At 53.3% G+C, this 16891-nt stretch overlaps 1 protein-coding gene across 1 annotated transcript in view; it reads left to right on the top strand.

The window, feature by feature from the left end:
- ASTN2 (astrotactin 2) overlaps positions 1-16891 on the top strand; it is a 319829-nt gene that overhangs the window by 219339 nt on the left and 83599 nt on the right. Inside the window, 1 exon segment of the mRNA XM_068211459.1 lies at positions 7794-8059. Coding sequence (XP_068067560.1) covers positions 7794-8059 — 266 coding nt within the window.

Genomic DNA, 16891 nt, shown 5'->3' on the forward strand with positions numbered 1-16891 from the left:
TTCTGCTGTGTCCCTGTGGGGCTGCACACTGAGGGGTGTCAGGGCTTGGGGCCCCCTCTGCCAGCGGGGGGAAGCCAGGGGAACTGTGTCCTTCACAGCCCCGGTGCCACAGGCAGCGTCTCGTGGTCAGCCCAGGGCTGGAGGTTCAGGCTCACAGGAATCCTCTGCCTGGGGAAGAGGCGAGTCCTCGGTTTAACCATTTCCCAAATTCCCTCCGCGTGGCCTCTCCGCCTGCAGCGCTTTTCCACTGCTCACCTGCTGCAGCCGCCCCCGACCTGCGCCGAAGCGAGCACTTGCATAATGCAGCAAGTCTGGCCACCTTGTGCTCTTGGTGGTTTTTCCACTTTGTTTAGAAAAGAATAGTTCATTTGGAAGGGATCTACGTCCCTGGAGCAGCAGGGATCAGCAGTGTGGGCAGTGGATGCACTCAGAGGCAGCAGGAGCAGATGCAAAGGGAAGAAAAGGAGGGAGATTTACTGAGTGCCCTGTTTCCAGCCCCAGTGGCTCCCTGGGGGTGTTGCTGTGCCCAGGGAGGGGACACAGGGTTCACTCCCAGTTCCTGGCCTCACCAGGGAAATGCTTTTCTCAGTCCCTGATACATGGGGAAGAAGAATGGATGTAAACATTGAAACCAGGGTGGTCCGGCAGATCTTGTGAGGCCACCCACACCTGAAAATGAACAGTGTGGGGAAAAAACAATGGTAGAAATAGGAAATAATCTTTCAATGCATCCTGGGGAGAAAACAAAGGAGTCTCTGGATTTAATTAGAGGTGACAATGACCAGCTGACGATGTTATCCATCTTGTGTGATTATGGGGACCCTACATGACAAGGAAGGATGGGAAGGTTGTCCAGCCCGGGACCCTGGTCACCCTGCCAAAGTCCCTTTGCCAAAGCTGTGTTACAGGGGATACTCTCAAAATCCCCTTTTATAGAGGCTTATCAGAGATCTCTAAGGGCTCTTTTTTCTTAATACCTCGGCCTTGCAAGTGTGCAAATGTCTCATCTGAAGCTGAGGTGAGATCCTGCAGGCAGAAGAGATGATCTGCCCCCAGATTCTCCTTGCTGGTGGTGTCTCAGGTTTTAGCTTTTCTATTTTTCACATTCTGTGTTGCTTTAGTGTGTAGTTCTAAGCTTAATATTAGGGGATGGTGAGGTCTCTGCACAGAGCAGGGAGACAAAACAATTCCTGCTCCAGCTGGGGACCAAGGACAAATGATCCAAATCTCAGGCCCAAGAGCACAAACAACGTGGGCTGGAGAGAGAAAAACAAGCAGGATGGGACTGCATGGGCTGGAGCTGGAATTGGACAATGAACTCCAGTGTGCCAGTGGAGCAGAGCTGATCACAGTGAGAGCCCCCGGGAGCGCTCGTGCATTTTGGGACCATTTGGGTTCATCTTGGGTGCAGCCCTGGCTGGGCTCTTGTGCTGCCCAAGGCGGATCCATGGAGGCCTTTGAATAAATCCCTGCTTTATTCTTTAACTCCGCCCAGTCTCTGTTCTAGGGCAGCCTTCCCAAGGGGATACCTTTGGGATCATCCCCAGGGCAGTGAGGCTGTGGCAGCCCGGGGGTCACACATGCCATCAGTCACAAGCACGGTGGTGCAGCTCGCTGTTCACACCTTGGTGTTGGACATCGGGCTTGTGTTTAATTGAGTTTGGTTGATCAGCTGGGAGCAGCAGGCACAGCATCTTCAGAGAGAGCGGGTGTGAAGAGGGGCAGAGGCAGTGTGGACATAAAAGTACCCTTCACCAGGAACTGTGGTGACAGGACAAGGAGTTCTGGGTACACATTGAACCAGGGAAATGTAGATTAGATATTGGGAAGAAGTTTATTGCTATGAGAATGGTGAGGCACTGGCACAGGTTGCCCAGGGAGGTTGTGGCTGCTCCATCAATGGACATGCTCAAAGCGAGGTTGGATGGAGCTTGGAGCAACCTGGTCTAATGGGAGACATCTCTTCCCATGGCACGGGGTTGGAACGAGATGATCTTTAAGGTCCACTCCAGCCCCTTCACATTCTATAAACAGGAGATTAAAAGGGGTCACAGAGCCTCACGCTCAGGAGTTTATCAAGCACTGACACCCAGGGGATGTTACACACTGGCTGTGCTGCACTCCCCTCCCCGAGGCTGGGATGAGGACGGAACGATGAGACCCCGTGGGTGGCACGGAGGGGCTGCAGGGCAAGGGCGGCAGGATGTGTGGGATGGTGTGCCTCTTGCCAGGATGGTGTGCCCATGGCCGGGATGGTGTGCCGCATCCTGGGATGGTCTGCCGCATCCCGGGATAGTGTGCCACATCCCGGGATGGTGTGCATGCCGGGATGGTGTGCCACATCCCGGGATGGTGTGCATGCCGGGATGGCGTGCATGCCGGCATGGTGTGCCACATCCTGGGATGGTGTGCCCACGCCGGGATGGTGTGCCACATCCTGGGATGGTGTGCCCACGCCGGGATGGTGTGCCCATGCCGGGATGGTGTGCCCATGCCGGGATGGTGTGCATGCTGGGATGGTGTGCCTCTTGCCGGGATGGTGTGCCCATGCCGGGATGGTGTGCCCATGCTGGGATGGTGTGCCTCTTGCCGGGATGGTGTGCCACATCCCGGGATGGTGTGCCCACGCCAGGATGGTGTGCATGCCGGGATTGTGTGCCACATCCCGGGATGGTGTGCCCACGCCGGGATGGTGTTCCGCACGCCGGGATGGTGTGGTGTACCACCCTCCGGGATGGTGTGCATGCCGGGATGGTGTGCCACATCCCGGGATGGTGTGGTGTACCACCCTCCGGGATGGTGTGCATGCCGGGATGGTGTGCCACATCCCGGGATGGTGTGGTGTACCACCCTCCGGGATGGTGTGCATGCCGGGATGGTGTGCCACATCCCGGGATGGTGTGGTGTACCAGCCTCCGGGATGGTCTGCATGCCGGGATGGTGTTCCGCACGCCGGGATGGTGTGGTGTACCACCCTCCGGGATGGTGTGCATGCCGGGATGGTGTGCCACATCCCGGGATGGTGTGGTGTACCACCCTCCGGGATGGTGTGCATGGCGGGATGGTGTTCCGCACGCCGGGATCCCAGCGCCGTCCCGCCGCGGTGCCACGAGAGGGCAGCAGGGCCCCACGGACCGACACGGCCGCCGCTGCCCCGCCGGGCCGGGACCCGCCGCGGGGAGCGTCCGGCGGGCGGCCCCGCGCCCCCCCCGCAGTGCCCATCCTGAGCTCCGCGCTCGCATCCGCAACCCCCCGGGCACGCTGAGCACGCGGGAATGGCATTCCCAGCCGGGACTCGTGCCGCGTGTCCCTAAAGTCGCCTAGCGGTTCCTCGGGAGTAATCCCTTGCCCAGCCCACGCTGAGCTCCGGGACTGGGGTGTTGGTGGTTGTTTGCTGGTTTGGCTGGCGCAGTGTTTCCCCCTCAGCCAAGACTGGAATCATAGAATGGTTTGGGTTGGGAGGAACCTCAAAGCTTATCTCGTTCCACCCCCTGCCATAGGCAGGGACACCTTCCGCTATCCCATATTGCTCCAAGCCTCGTCCAGCCTGGCTTTGGGCAATTCCAGGGATCCAGGGGCAGCCACAGCTTCTCTGGGAACCCTGTGCCAGGGCCTCCCCACCCTCACAGGAAAGAATTTCTTCCTGATATCCCATCTAACCCTGGTCTCTGCCAGCCATTCCCTTTTGTCCTGTCCTATCCTTCCTGCACGCATGGATGGATGTGCCAGACTCACGCCCCTGGACACTGCCCACACCTTCCTCGCAGCCCCAGCAGTGTTCACCCATCACTAACAGTGGGCAGCATTAAATCTGTCCAAGCTCTTCATAGACCTGGTGGCCACTGCACTGACAGTATCTCAGTGCAGGAGAAATTCCCAGGCAAATACATCTATTGATTTCCTTTCTAACTCCCTTTGGATGGATTAGCCAGCAAAAAAAGGTATTCTTCCACCAGGTGATAAACAGGCAGCCTGTGTCAGTGGATGTGTCCTGGCCACAAGTCCCCACTGTCCTGCCTGTGGTGGCACTAGGTCTGTCCAGTGAAGGGTTCTGTATGGGGAAGGTGGACCATAATTCCCTCTTCCTTGCATAAAATGCAAATCCCAGGTTCTAAATCAAGCCCAGCTCAGCAGCCTGTTGGTGTTGGTGGGGTTAACCTGCTGAGTCTGTAGGAATCCCTACCTGGGTCTGTTCCCACTGTTCCCTCTACAACTCCAGCTGGAGAGCCTTCTCCTGTCCTTGTTCCAAGCATTTCTGCTCTTCAGGAGATATCACATCCTACCCCTGATATGGCTGCATTCTTGTGGCAAGTGGAATGATTCCCAGTTTTGGGATGACTTGGGGATCTTTCAGAAGAGGTGTTGTATGAAATGATGAGCCACTAAAAAAACCATCTTCTCCTGGGAGCTCTCAAGACAGGACAGCACTCCAATACAAATTAGGCATTATCCCGTTGTTTTTCTTGTAGTAGTGGTGTTACCCTGCTCCCTCATGTCCAGGCACCAGGAGGTGCTGCTGGCAATGCTGGAAGCATTTTCCCACATCAGCAACTGCTGCATCTCGAGCAGGGACCCCTTTGTGCAGGCACACACCTCGTGCTGTGGGATTGTAAAATCCTGGTGGAGCCCAGAAACAGAGCCAGGCACCCCAGCATGCAAACAGTACCTCTGCACACCCTGTTCTGCTCATTCTCCCTTTCTTACACAAGGCCTGATGCCTGGCACGAGTCTATTATTTGTTTTGTGGTGTTGGTAGGTTTTTTGGTGGTGTGTGTGTTTTTGGGGTTTTTTTTATGTTTTTTTTTTGTTTTGTTTTGGTTTTTTTTTTGTTTTTTTTAAATCCATATTTCAGACAAACAAACCAATAACTCCCACAAGTTGCCGTGATGTGTCCAATTGCAGCCTAGGCTCTCTGCTCCCAAACAGATGTTGCCAGGGTTCAGCTGAGTTGCCAGCAGTGTTGGTGACAGCATGTTCAGATTCACGGGCTGATAAGGGATCCCCATATCCTCTCTGCTGCAGCTGAGTCTCCTCCTCTTCCCAGAAAGGACCTTGGGAGCGTCCTTGCAGCAGTCACCTGCAAAGCCCTTCCCCAGGAGTGAAGCAGAGGTTTTGCAGGAGTGTCCTGGGAGGTTATCCTGTTCCATATAGGTAATAAAAGCCAGGCTGAGCCTACAAGAACTTGTGGGGCTTCTCCAATTCACTGCTGAGCCCTCTCCTTGCATGCACGGAGCTGAAGAGAAAACCAAAACTCATGTCAGATGTAGGGCAGGGGGAAACAGGGACCCCAATCCCATCTTCCCAGGCTATAGTTGCAATGGCAGGTGCAGGTATATGTTTTGGAGGGAAAAAACCTCTCAGATTTAAAAACCTCCTCTGTGAGTTGCCCTGAGTGGTGGATGGGGGATGTGGGTGGGATGAGAGGGAAGTACTGTGTCCAGCAAGGAAACCTCCAGCGTTCTAGGGATGGGGCACCTGAGTAAGCAGATGAGGAGCATCTCCTCCTCACTGCCTCCCTCTGGCTCTGGAGGAGCTGGCTCACAACCAGGGTGTGCTGCTGGGGCTCCCAGACAGGTTCCAATAGCAGAAATGGGGACATTATTTTGTTAGGGCTGTACATAAGCACCCCAAACACATCAAACAAAAGCTACCAGGAATTGCCATCCAGTGCTGATGCCATCTAAGTGTTTGTCTGGATGGCAATTTCAGTGACAATGAAGGCAGTTTTCCTCTCCTAACCCACATCCTATTTCATTTTCCTCCTTTGGAGCTGTACCCAGAGCCCTCGTACGAGGAAGCACCATGGATCTTTGTCAGTCTGCAAAGGAATCCTTCTCCCCAGTGCAGCTGGGATCTGTTCTAAAGAGGATTAACTGCAGACAGCCAATTCCACCTCAGCCATGAAGCCTGCTCTGCTCACAGGTCTGCCATGAATCACCCAGCTTTGTGGTTAATCTGTCACTGAGCCCATGGCTGCTGGGGAAGGGCAGCTGTTCTGCTCACAGTTTTCTACCTTACCTCATTTTCAGAACTCTGGGCCTTCCCCTGTGCAGCTCCACCTGAACGCTGCTGCTCCTGAAATGGCTTTGTTCCCACTGATTGGATTATAGTGATCTATAGTTCTTAGCTATAAGGCAAATAATTCAGAAGGAAGGTTTGATATCCTGTTGCCAGTCATGAGATAACTGATTCCACTGTCTTTTCAGCCCTGTGTTCATGTCCTTCCTTAAAGCATGGCTCCAAAACTTCCTTCTCCATGAAGGATCTCTAAAGCTGTTTGAGCTCTGGTGAAGAAGCTTTGCAGCCCAGAAGTGTAATTATCTCCTTTCTCTTCTACGTGTACTTCAGTAGTGATGTTAGAAGATGCTACTCTTACTGACAAGTAAGAAGAGGCTCATGATATCCCCCTATAAATTCCTTCTTTCTCTGCCACCCTGTTTTTCAAGGCTTCATGGCTTTCCCTTATCGGACTTGAAGTTGCCTGGAGCTGATCTTCTAGAAAATAGACTGTCCAAGAAGCAGCTCCAACTTCTGTTTCCCATATCTGTGTACACCAGTGTCTCCCTAGATGTTGAAACATCTCCCTACAACCTTGTTCTAATTTATCTTAGCAACTGCTCCCCTTCTATTCCACTAAAACCTGGGTTGGTTGGAATTTGCTCGTTCTCCCCATGACAGTTTTGATCTTGTGCACAGAAGTGTTCCCAGACAGCCAGACAGCAGGGAAGGGCTGTCCCTACCCTCGAGGGCTCTGGGAGTCATGAATGAATGCTGCTTGCTTGTATTTCCAAATGGCTTGTGCCTTGCCAGATCAGCTGCCTGTCACTGCAAGCTGAGCGTGTTGAGACAGCCCTTGCTCCTCTTCCACTCCTCTCAGGACTGAGAATTTGTTGCTAGAGGCAACAGCCTTAAGATGAAGAAAGCTTTTCTTCTGTAGGTCTGTCACCAGGTTATAAAAGTTGGGCCTTCTTGGGTCAACCCAGCTATAGACAAAGAATTTAAATGGAAGTGTGCAGGGCAGACATTGGAGCTGTGTCTCCTTTGCTCAAGTGTGATACTTACCTTGGCCTTAGCAAGTGTTTGGATGAACACAGAACAAAGTGAAGGTTCTCCAGGTTTATTGTCTTGTGCTTAAGACCACCAGGAGGTTTCCCAGTGGGTTTCATAGGCCTGAATGTTTCCTGAAAGCAATGTTGGCAGTTTGGTTTTGGTAATGCCTCCATCTATTCTCCATGCAGTGAGCTCGTTCTCATACCTGCTTTTCCCCACTGCCAAGGGGCTCCCTCCCTCCATGTAGTCCTTTTGCAGCCTCTTTGGATACATTTCAGTGCCCTGGATAATGTGTCACCCACAAGAGTGACCTGAGGACCACAAGGACTAGAGGGGGCTGGTGTTAGGGTGGGGATAAAGGTCATTCAGCTCCCTGGCCTGGTCCCTTTGGGGATGTTTCTCTTTGGCAGGGAAGATAACACTGAGGCGATTTTGTCTCATTTTGGAGCACAGAAAGTGGATATGCAAGTTAGAAAAAAGAGTAACACGAGTTAGAAAAGAGAAGAACAATCAGTTCTGTCAGTTTAGATGTGCTTGCCTGGAAAAGCTCACACTTCCAAGGAGCAATCTGAAAGTCCTGTTTTTCTCCTTCTCTCCTTGACCTGTCTTTTTTTCCTGCTCCCACCTGGCCCACACCTTCAGCAGCTGCATTTATCCTGGCTGCAGCACAGTTTGGCTTTGGGAAGAGGCCTGTGCTGAGATTTGTTTAATACTGTTTGGTTTCTTCCCTCTCCCTAACCCAGAAACAACTGAGCTTGGGAACAAGAAGGAGCTGAAATCCATGCCCTTCATCACGTACCTGTCAGGCCTGCTGACAGCACAGATGCTGTCAGATGACCACCTCATCTCGGGCGTGGAGATTCACTGCGAGGAGAAAGGGCGCTGCCCGTCCACCTGCCACTTGTGCCGACGCCCCGGCAAGGAGCAGCTCAGCCCCACCCCGGTTCTGCTGGAGATCAACAGGGTGGTGCCTCTGTACGCGCTGATCCAGGACAACGACACCAGGGAGGTGAGTGAGCCTGCGACGGGCCAGCCCCACCTCTGTGACCTCACTCAATCCCCTCTGAGATCCCCTCCGCAGGTTCCCTGGAGCGAGGGGGTGTTTTCATGTGTGGGATGGTGTCAGTGATGGAGCTGGCAAGTCCTGCTGCCCACAGCCCTCTCAGACCTGCATCTTCCCGCCTTCAATAGGTTCAAGGCAATACCCTAAGCAGACAAGGCCACAGTTATTCCCAGTGTCCATGCTGGTGTGCAGGATGTATCCTCTGGAGAAGTCTCAGAGCCAAGCACCAGCTCAGTCCCTCACTCCTGGCTCCAAGGTCTAGTACATACCTGTTTGAGGGTAGCCAAAGTCCTCCAAGGCTCCAGTGTGGCTTTGCAGAGATGCAGAGGAAGGGAAGAACCACCCCCCTGGGACAGGCCCACAGTCACAGGAGGTCCCTGGTACTCCAGGAGAGACCAACCAGGCTGGAGGTCACCGGTCCCTGGGGCTGGGCTCCTGCAGGAGCTTCAGTGTTAATCCTGTGGAGATTGAGTTCCCACTTTCTCTGTTCATTGCCACTCCCACCCTGCTCTGCAGCCCTCTGACCCAAATCTCTAGCCCAGAAATGACAGACCTGCTTAAAGTCACTTATTGGCACTGAGCCTGTACTTGATTGGGATGTCTCAAGTGAGCCAGCATGCAGCAGCTGTGGGTGTGCTGCAGAGGCTGCAGGTCAGGAAATAAACCTGGCACGTGGAGGTGTGATCACCAAGAAAGATGCCTCATCCCCTTCCCACATCCATAGGGAGAAGAGTCCTACAACAAGTCCTCATGCTTCTCCTGATACCCAGATGTCTGGGTACCGTCTCTGGGGACTGTCAATCCTTGCCTACCTCCTGATCTGGTTCCTGCTTCCCATCCATCAACCCTCTTGGTCCTTGCATGAAGCCATGCCTGACTTCCACACTTCAGTTCGCCTCTCTTTCTGGGTCTTTCCCTCAAACTCCCTTTCTCCCACTATGTGTCTTTCCTGCATTCTTTCCCCACCCACACCTGCTCTTCCTGCTGGGCAGTTCTTGTGTAGAGGCTGATCTGCTGTTGTCAGCATGCCCAGGGCAGTGCTGGGATGAGGCACTACAGGTACAGGGAGAGCAGTGAGAAAGCTGTTTCCCTTCAGGCAAGAAAGATATGATTCCCAGCAGCAATCTGCAGGAAGACATTCTTTTAGGGATACAAGAGGTAGGTTAGCCAGCAAGGAGGGGATAACAGTGAAGAGCCCAGCAGGATCTGAAGGATTTCCATGGACCCTGCTCACCACACCCCTGCATCGCCCTGTGCCCAGGTGACAATGCCACCCTGCCTCTCTGGGCCTGGCTGCAAACTCCCCCCTTCTTCCTCCTCCTCGTCTTCCTCCTCACCTGTCCCCTCAGTCCTGCCAACACTGCTGGGCTCACGTGGGGCGCCTCCTTGTCCTGAGGAGCTGTAGTCTGTTCCACCAGCAGCCTCCCTTCCGCCCTGCTTCCCTCCCTCCCCTGCTCCCCTGGCTCCAGCTGGGGCTGGCCCCATCAGCTGCAGCTGGAGCTCAGCCCGCATTGTGCTTTCTGCTGAGTGCTGGGAAAACCAGCAAACAAACAAAACCCCAACCAAAGCAGAGACACCCCAGCAATGTTCCCTGGGGTTGTGCTCCCTGCATCGCTCCTCCTCTTCCACCTGCTCGCCCAGGGGTGGAGCAGCATGCCATGGGAGCCTGTCCCTGTGTGAGGGTGCTGTGTCTGCTCCCCCCTCACCCCAGGGAGCTGTGCTTGGGCAGGGCTGGCATAAGAGGTGACAGGTTGAGGGCTCAGGTCAGCTGCAGGGTGGAGGGGGATGCTGCCAGAGCAGGCACTAAGGGAGCTGGCAGTTGGCAGCACATGCCAGGACAGGTCACTTTGTGCCATCCACAGTGCAAGGTGCTGGGGTGGGCAGCAGGTGGGATCATGCTGTCTTGTCTTACCACCCCCTCCTTAGCTGTGTCTGGTTGTTTCAGCTGTCAGCTTCTCTTGACAGCAGGCCCTCTCATCCCTTCCTCCCACAACCCATCTCAGACCATCCCCATCCTTGCTCCAGCGGGACACAAGGGAGTATTTTCTGCATTCCCTGCCCCTACTTCTCTTTCCTAGTCATTCCCATTCTCTCAGCATGAATCCCTTGTGTTGCATCAGCTCCATCATTTTTCCCTTCTTGCTCATTTCTGTTGGGTTGTCCTGCTCCCTCCATCCCTTCACCCCAGCTTGTTTCTCCACCAGCCTCTCCCTCTCCCTCTCCCTCTCCCTTTCCCTCTCCTCTCCCTCTCCTTCTCCCACTGTCCTTGGCACCACAAGCAGGGACAAATCCTGGTTCCTGAAGGCTGAAATCCACCACTGCTGAGGAACTTGCTGCCACCTGTACACAAACCTTGGTTTTCCACACTGGAGGTTTTTCCAGGCAGCCTGGACTGGGCAGAGCTGTAGCTGCCTCTCTGGAGGAAGTGGAGCTCATGGGGGCCATGTCCCTGTCTTGGACAGGATGGTTTGGTGTGGGGATAGTGCTGCCTCTGTCAAAAGGTGTCCCCATCCTTTTGTGGAGCTTGAGCACGATGGATGCTCATGGAGGGCAGGGGCATCGTCTTTCCCTCTCCTTCCCCTGTGAGAAGGGAGGGTTGCCATGGAAGAGAAAGGGTTTTGGGGGTGGTTAGGAGCTGCCACCACCACAGGGACATCAGCCTGTCAACCAAGACCCAGCAGAGAGCCAGACCACCACCGAGTTTAAACTGTGACCATGCTCTGTGCACTGAGAGGCTCCCACAGGTCGTGTCCCACCAGGAGCATCTCATGTATCATCTGGGTGATGAAATACCCATTTTCAGCACCAAACAGAGGCCAGGGGCATCCCAGGCACTGCAGAGTGGTATTCTCCTGTGCCATAAATAGGATTTTCACTTGCCTTGGCTGAACCAAGTCCAGCATCTTCAATCCTGAGTGCTCCATTGCCTGCTTTTCTCCCTTCATGTAGATGATTCTCAATCAATACAGTGAGTGCTGGCCTTAGAGGAACTGCAGGCACATCCCAACTCTCCTGTAGTGTTAAAAAAACAACAATTGTAAACACAGTTCTCTTTGCATACATGTCCACAAAGACAATGCTGTACAGACAGATAACAAGGTCATTAACAAGGTGGATATTGACTTCTATAAACTTGGCTGAAAGTTTTCCTTTATAAGCTGAGCAGCAAAGATGAAGCAAAACACAGGTAAAGACATTTTGCCCTCTTCAGCATGTGTATTTTTTAATAGGTTTGTCTTTTCATCTGCCTTAGTGCAGTGAGTTATGAACTTTTTAAAATTTACAGCTACAGCCCTGTCCAAGGCCGTGTTCTCGGTTGCTGATGACCTTGCCAGACTCTTAAATGCTGGGGTTTCATTTTCCATGCTGGGTGTCTGCTGTGGACTGATTTGTGATATTTCTTTGTGTGCATGTTTGATTTCAGCTAAAACTGAGCATTTCCAAGCAGGAGATGAGGTGAAAATATATTACTTTGCCCATGTGAAATGAGTTAAAAAACTCTTTATTTCCATGTCAGTGGGAGTTGCTGTTTTCTTCTTGCTTTGAAGCAAGGGCCTGAAATGTAAAGGGCTCCAAGAGTTTTGCCTTTTGCTGTCCAGGGAGAATTTATCCAGAGGAAATGTCCTCAAGGCAACTCTCAGCTCTGTGTGATCTGTCCTCCCAGCCCAGCTCCAGCACGACTCCTGCTCCCAGCAGTGGGGAGAACCAATCTCAGTATGAGGAAAAGTATCAGGCCCCTCTTTTCCTTCTTGTAGGCAGTGAGAACTACAGACTGAGATCCTGTCAGGAGTTTCTTTGTTTCCCCCTGTGGGGTTTAATAGTCTTGGTCAAAGAATTTGCACCATCACTGGTCACTGCAGCCTGGCTGGGGACTGTGGCAGTGCTGGAGCTTGCCAGAGTGAAGGAGATGTTTTTGGAGGTTCCAGCACTTCTTGAAGGGCTTTGTTGAATGTCTTTTCTGTAGCTGTCACACTGGTGTGGCTGTGGGTGGCAGGTTTGACAGGAAGGAGTGCTTGCTGGAGCAGAGGCAGTGCTGGAGTCCCCTCTGCACCAGCCCTGGTCACCTGGTGAGATCCAGCTAATCCAAGTATTCTATAGGACCATTGCTGTCAAAGCTCCTCAGTCTGAGTGCTCACACTGGGACTTCAAAAGGTGCAAAGAGACAGAGAAGCTGTGACCTTGGCTGTCATCTCCCAGGGACTTCTATGGAGCTCTGTGGATCCTGCATCAGTTCTGATCGAAGCTAACCTCTCTCTTCTGCTTCCTTTGTGCTCTGCAGCAGTGCAGAGAGCACAGTGATCCCTCCACATGAAACTGGAGGAGATTCTCCACTGCAGGGCTGCAGAGGAAACCTCCACCAGTGTCAGTGGCTGGCCATGCCCAACAGGAAAGAGCTCCTCTCTGTGGTGGGGCTTTCTGCTGGCAAAATGCTCTCAACACCTCCAGGGCTGGATGCTGTAAGTGCATGTGGTGGGAGAGAAGAGAGCGGTGGTGACCCCGGGTGCTTTCCCTTTGGGAAACGTCCTAGAGTCAAAGAGAAGAGCTGCTCCTCACCCCAGTTAGAGTACCCTCCGGTTATGGTGGCTTTCCTCCTCCACCTTAAACATACTTCTGCCAGCCCTCTCCCCCATAGGATGGACACCATCTTTCTTACTGCCCAGCACAGCCCCAGAGTGCACCCAGAGGCACAGACTGAGAGTGAGAGCACAGGTGTGCACGATCTGCAAATGTCCTTGTCCCTTACAGGAAGGCAGGGAATACCTTGCTTCCCCCATCCCCTCCCAGGAGCATCCTTGACAGGGATGCACGTGTGCATGTCCAGAGCCACGGGGCAGCCGTGGCCAGTGGAGAGGAGAAAAGACAAGGTATGCTAGGCAGTGTGGTCCCTCCTGTTCGTGGTCTGTTCATTTTTCCCCCAAAAAATCCTGAAACAAGCTTCTGTGGAGCAGCTCAGCCAGCTGCAGAAATGCTTAGAGGATGGTGTGGTGAGGGGGGTGTGGAGAAGGGAGGCAGGAGAGATCAATCTCGCTCCTACTGGGAAATGGACTCAAACTCCTGCTGTGTGTATTTAAGGAGACAAATGGATGTGGAGCCTGGATTTTTAGGAGACCCCTAGGACCTCGCTTTAATTCGAAAATTGAGTAATCTCAGCATTTGCTGCAGCCATGGCCTCCTCGCAGCACACATGGTGTGGGGGCTTGCTGGGGGGCACATCCCTGTGCTGCTGGTCACACTGGCCTCAGCAGGAGCCCAGAGTGTGCCTGGGACCCTGGCAGGGTTCTTGGAGACAGCTTCTTCACGTGCTGGGGGTCACCAGCTCAGATGGCAAGTGAGGCTGGAGCAAAATTCCCCATTTTTTCTCCCCACTCTTGCCAAGGAGCCATCTCCTGCAGAGCAGAGCACGGCCACCGCTGTCCAGTGTCCCCAGGCTGGCAGGGCATTTTTATCCAGGGTGAAAGGTGTCCCTGAGGCCATGGGCTCAGTTTGACCCCAATCCAGCACCGATGGCAGAGCTGCTGGAGGACACGCAGCTTCCCCAGAGCAGCCCCTGAAGGCTTGGGGAGACAGAGACTGATTTCTTCCTCCACTGCCAAAGCTGGCAGGGAGCCTGGGCCGAAGGGGACAGTGTTCTTGTGGTTGAGGTGAGTTTTTTGGTTTGGTCTGGGGTGTGTTTCTTTTTATTTGTTGTTGCTTTGTTTTAATACCTGCTAATTGGCCCATGTCCTCCTCCTCTGGCCCTGGAGCATCGCGCTGCAGCTCCAGCCCGCATGCAGCTCGCCTTTCCCGTGGAAGAATGGCCGCATTGTTGCGCCTGGCTCGGGCTATAATGGGGAGCTTTGTGCCGAGGTGTGAGAGCCCAGCCGGCTCCCCAGAAGGGCTCGCTGCAGCGCTCAGGGCTCTCATTTCCCCTCTGATTTCCCAGGTTTTACAGCGTCCTCTGCCGCTCCCTCGGATCCTGTTATTCTGTAAAAAACAGAAACCAGGATGCTGCCCGCCTCGGGTCCCTTCCAGCACCCCGACCTTTCCAGAGGACCACTGATGTCCCTTTCCAGGATGAAGTGCTGGTGATGCTGCTCCTGGGGGAGAGGCAGCCAGAGGCAGGGAGGGTGTGAACAGCACAGGATGAGATCACCTGCCAACAGCAAAACTTCAGCCTCCTTTGCTGTGAAGCTGGAGCAGCAAAGCATCCTCCTTTGCTGTGAGCCTGGCCTTTCGGACATGAACTGCATCATCCTGGAAAGAGTCTCTGGCCTGGGAAATCCTTAGCTTTCCTCCCCTTTTTTTTTGTTTTTCTTCCCCCCTTCCAGAGATGTCTAGACTAAGGAGTGGCATTTACCTCCTGTGAACAGCACTGAGCATTGCTGGAAGGGCATGGAAGGCTTTTCCTCCAGCCACCCTGCCATCATGGTAGCAATCCTGTTCAGGCTGTGAAAGCCCTTCTGGAGCCTCCCTCCTCCTCCAGTGGCCCCTGCCTGTGCCTGAGGGAGGGTGGTGGTGGCATGCAGGCCCCATCTCCATCCTGCCAACAGGAAAGGACAGGATGTGTCTGTTTGCTGCCGTGTCCCTGGACATGGGATGGAGCCTGTCTGCTGCCATGGCTCAGCCTGCTTCCACACGTCCTTCTCTCCTTCTGCATTGAGAAGAACAAAAAAGCAAACAGAGATTGGGAAATCAGTGCAAAATCCAAAATGAACCTAAGTTCCAGCTTCCAGATCATCTCCTCTTATCTGCAGCACATCTCTGTCCAGCCTACATGTTCACCTGGGTTTGTTTTTTAATCTCCCTGTATTTCCTTTTTAATTTTTCCAGAAACAAAGATGTGCATCCTAGACTCAGTGAGATAGATTTTCATGTCACTATCAGCCATGGAGAAGACCAGATATTCACAGACAAGCACCCAACACAAGCCCTTTCCAGTATCCCATCTGCAAACACCAGCCCTGTGGTGTGTGCTGAGTCCTGCAAATGCTGATCTGAAAGGTTCCTTCATGTCCTATCACTTTCCCCTCCTGGGATGTCAACAGACAACCCACAGTTAGAAATAACTTAAAGCTTCTCCCTCCATCAGCCAGGTCTAACAGAGGACAAAGGAAGTGTTCTTCTCTATTCTGTTACAGAGTGTCTCAGCTATAAAATGGGGCCAAATGGCCTCCCCCTGAGCACAAATAACAACAGGAGAAAGATCCATATGCAATCGAGTGTAGGATAAATGTGCTTAGCTGATCGTTTGTTTCCCTAATATTTTTTTTATGAATAGGCTTAGCTTATGGTAAGATGGGACTTTATGGTCCTGTAAGTCTTGCTTGTGTCAAAACAAATGAACTAGCCATCCTAGGGGGGAACTATCAATCCAATATATGTGTGTGCATGGGTGTGGGGAATCAGACCTATTATACCTTTAAGAGCAAATTAGATGCTGTTCCTATGATTCATAAAGCTATATATCTAATGGCATGACTCGTCATCTAGAAAATAAACGTTTCGAGCCAGTTTCTCATCTCATAAATTTCCCCTCTGGCACCGAAGGACATAAACCAAATGGGCTGACTCACAGGGAAACAATACAATTTGGATACTTTTAAATGAGAGATAAAATTGCCTTAGGGCACAGAGGGGTGTTGGGGTCCCGGGGAGTGGTTGGCAAGCACAGGACAGTGCACTGGGGGCCACTGCCATTCCCAGCAGATCAATCGCTCCTGGGAAGCCCTTCGTGATTCCACACCCTCTTGGGCCTGTGGAAACATGACCACCATGATGAAGCATCCAAAGTGGAAGTGGTCATGTTTGAGATGGACTCGTGTAGGTGCTGTCTCCTGGCAGGGAGGAGGGCACTCGCTGCACGTTCTGAGCATGGCAGGACAGGACAGGAGATGTGGAGAGCCCAGCCCAAGGCAGGAGGGGAAGGTGGTTCTCAACCACCAGAGATCAGGAAGGTCCCTGTGCTTTCATTCCCACCTGAAGCTCTCCCAAAGGCTGCAGCTTCCCATGGGGATGGATCTCAGCACCTTCACTGCATCCTTGTCCATCGCTCTTGGTCCTCCTGTGCCACTGGGCTCCTTGTTTGGGTGGCAGCTGCCCTTCCCTTCTTCTGTGTGGTCTTACCCATTTCTGCTCCCCATCAATTTGCTCTTGATGCTTCCCCACCCCTCAACATGCACTCCCCAGCACCAATGGGAAAATCCCAGGAGCCACTGTCTCGAAATTCCACTGGAAAGCAAGAAAAGTTATAGAATCCCAGAATCATTCAGGTTGCAAAAGACCTCCAATACTGAGTCCAGCCTTTAACCAATCACCCCCTTGTCACACCACAGCATTAGTGCCTCATTCAGTTGTTTCTTAAACACCTCCAGGGACGGGGACTCCACCACCTGTCCGAGCAGCCCCTTGCAATGCCTGACCACCCTTTCCATGGAGAAATTCCTCCTGATGTCCAATCCAAACCTCCTCTGGTCCAGTCTGAGGCCGTTCCCTCTCCTCCTGTCCCTGTTCCCTGGAGCACAGCCCGACCCCCCCGGCTGTCCACTCCTGTCAGGAGTTGTGCAGAGCCACAAGGTCCCCCCTGAGCCTCCTTTTCTCCAGGTTGAGCCCTTTCCCAGCTCCCTCAGCCTCTCCTGGGGCTCCAGCCCCTTCCCAGCTCCGTTCCCTTCCCTGGACACACTCCAGCCCCTCAATATCTTTCCTGTCATGAGTGGCCCAGAACTGGACACAGCACCCAAGGTGTAGCCTCACCGGTGCCCAGCACAGAGGGACAAGCCAGGGACAAGCCCTGGCTGCCTG

The sequence above is a fragment of the Anomalospiza imberbis genome, chromosome 21 (genome assembly GCF_031753505.1).
Source record: "Anomalospiza imberbis isolate Cuckoo-Finch-1a 21T00152 chromosome 21, ASM3175350v1, whole genome shotgun sequence".
NCBI lineage: Eukaryota > Metazoa > Chordata > Aves > Passeriformes > Viduidae > Anomalospiza > Anomalospiza imberbis.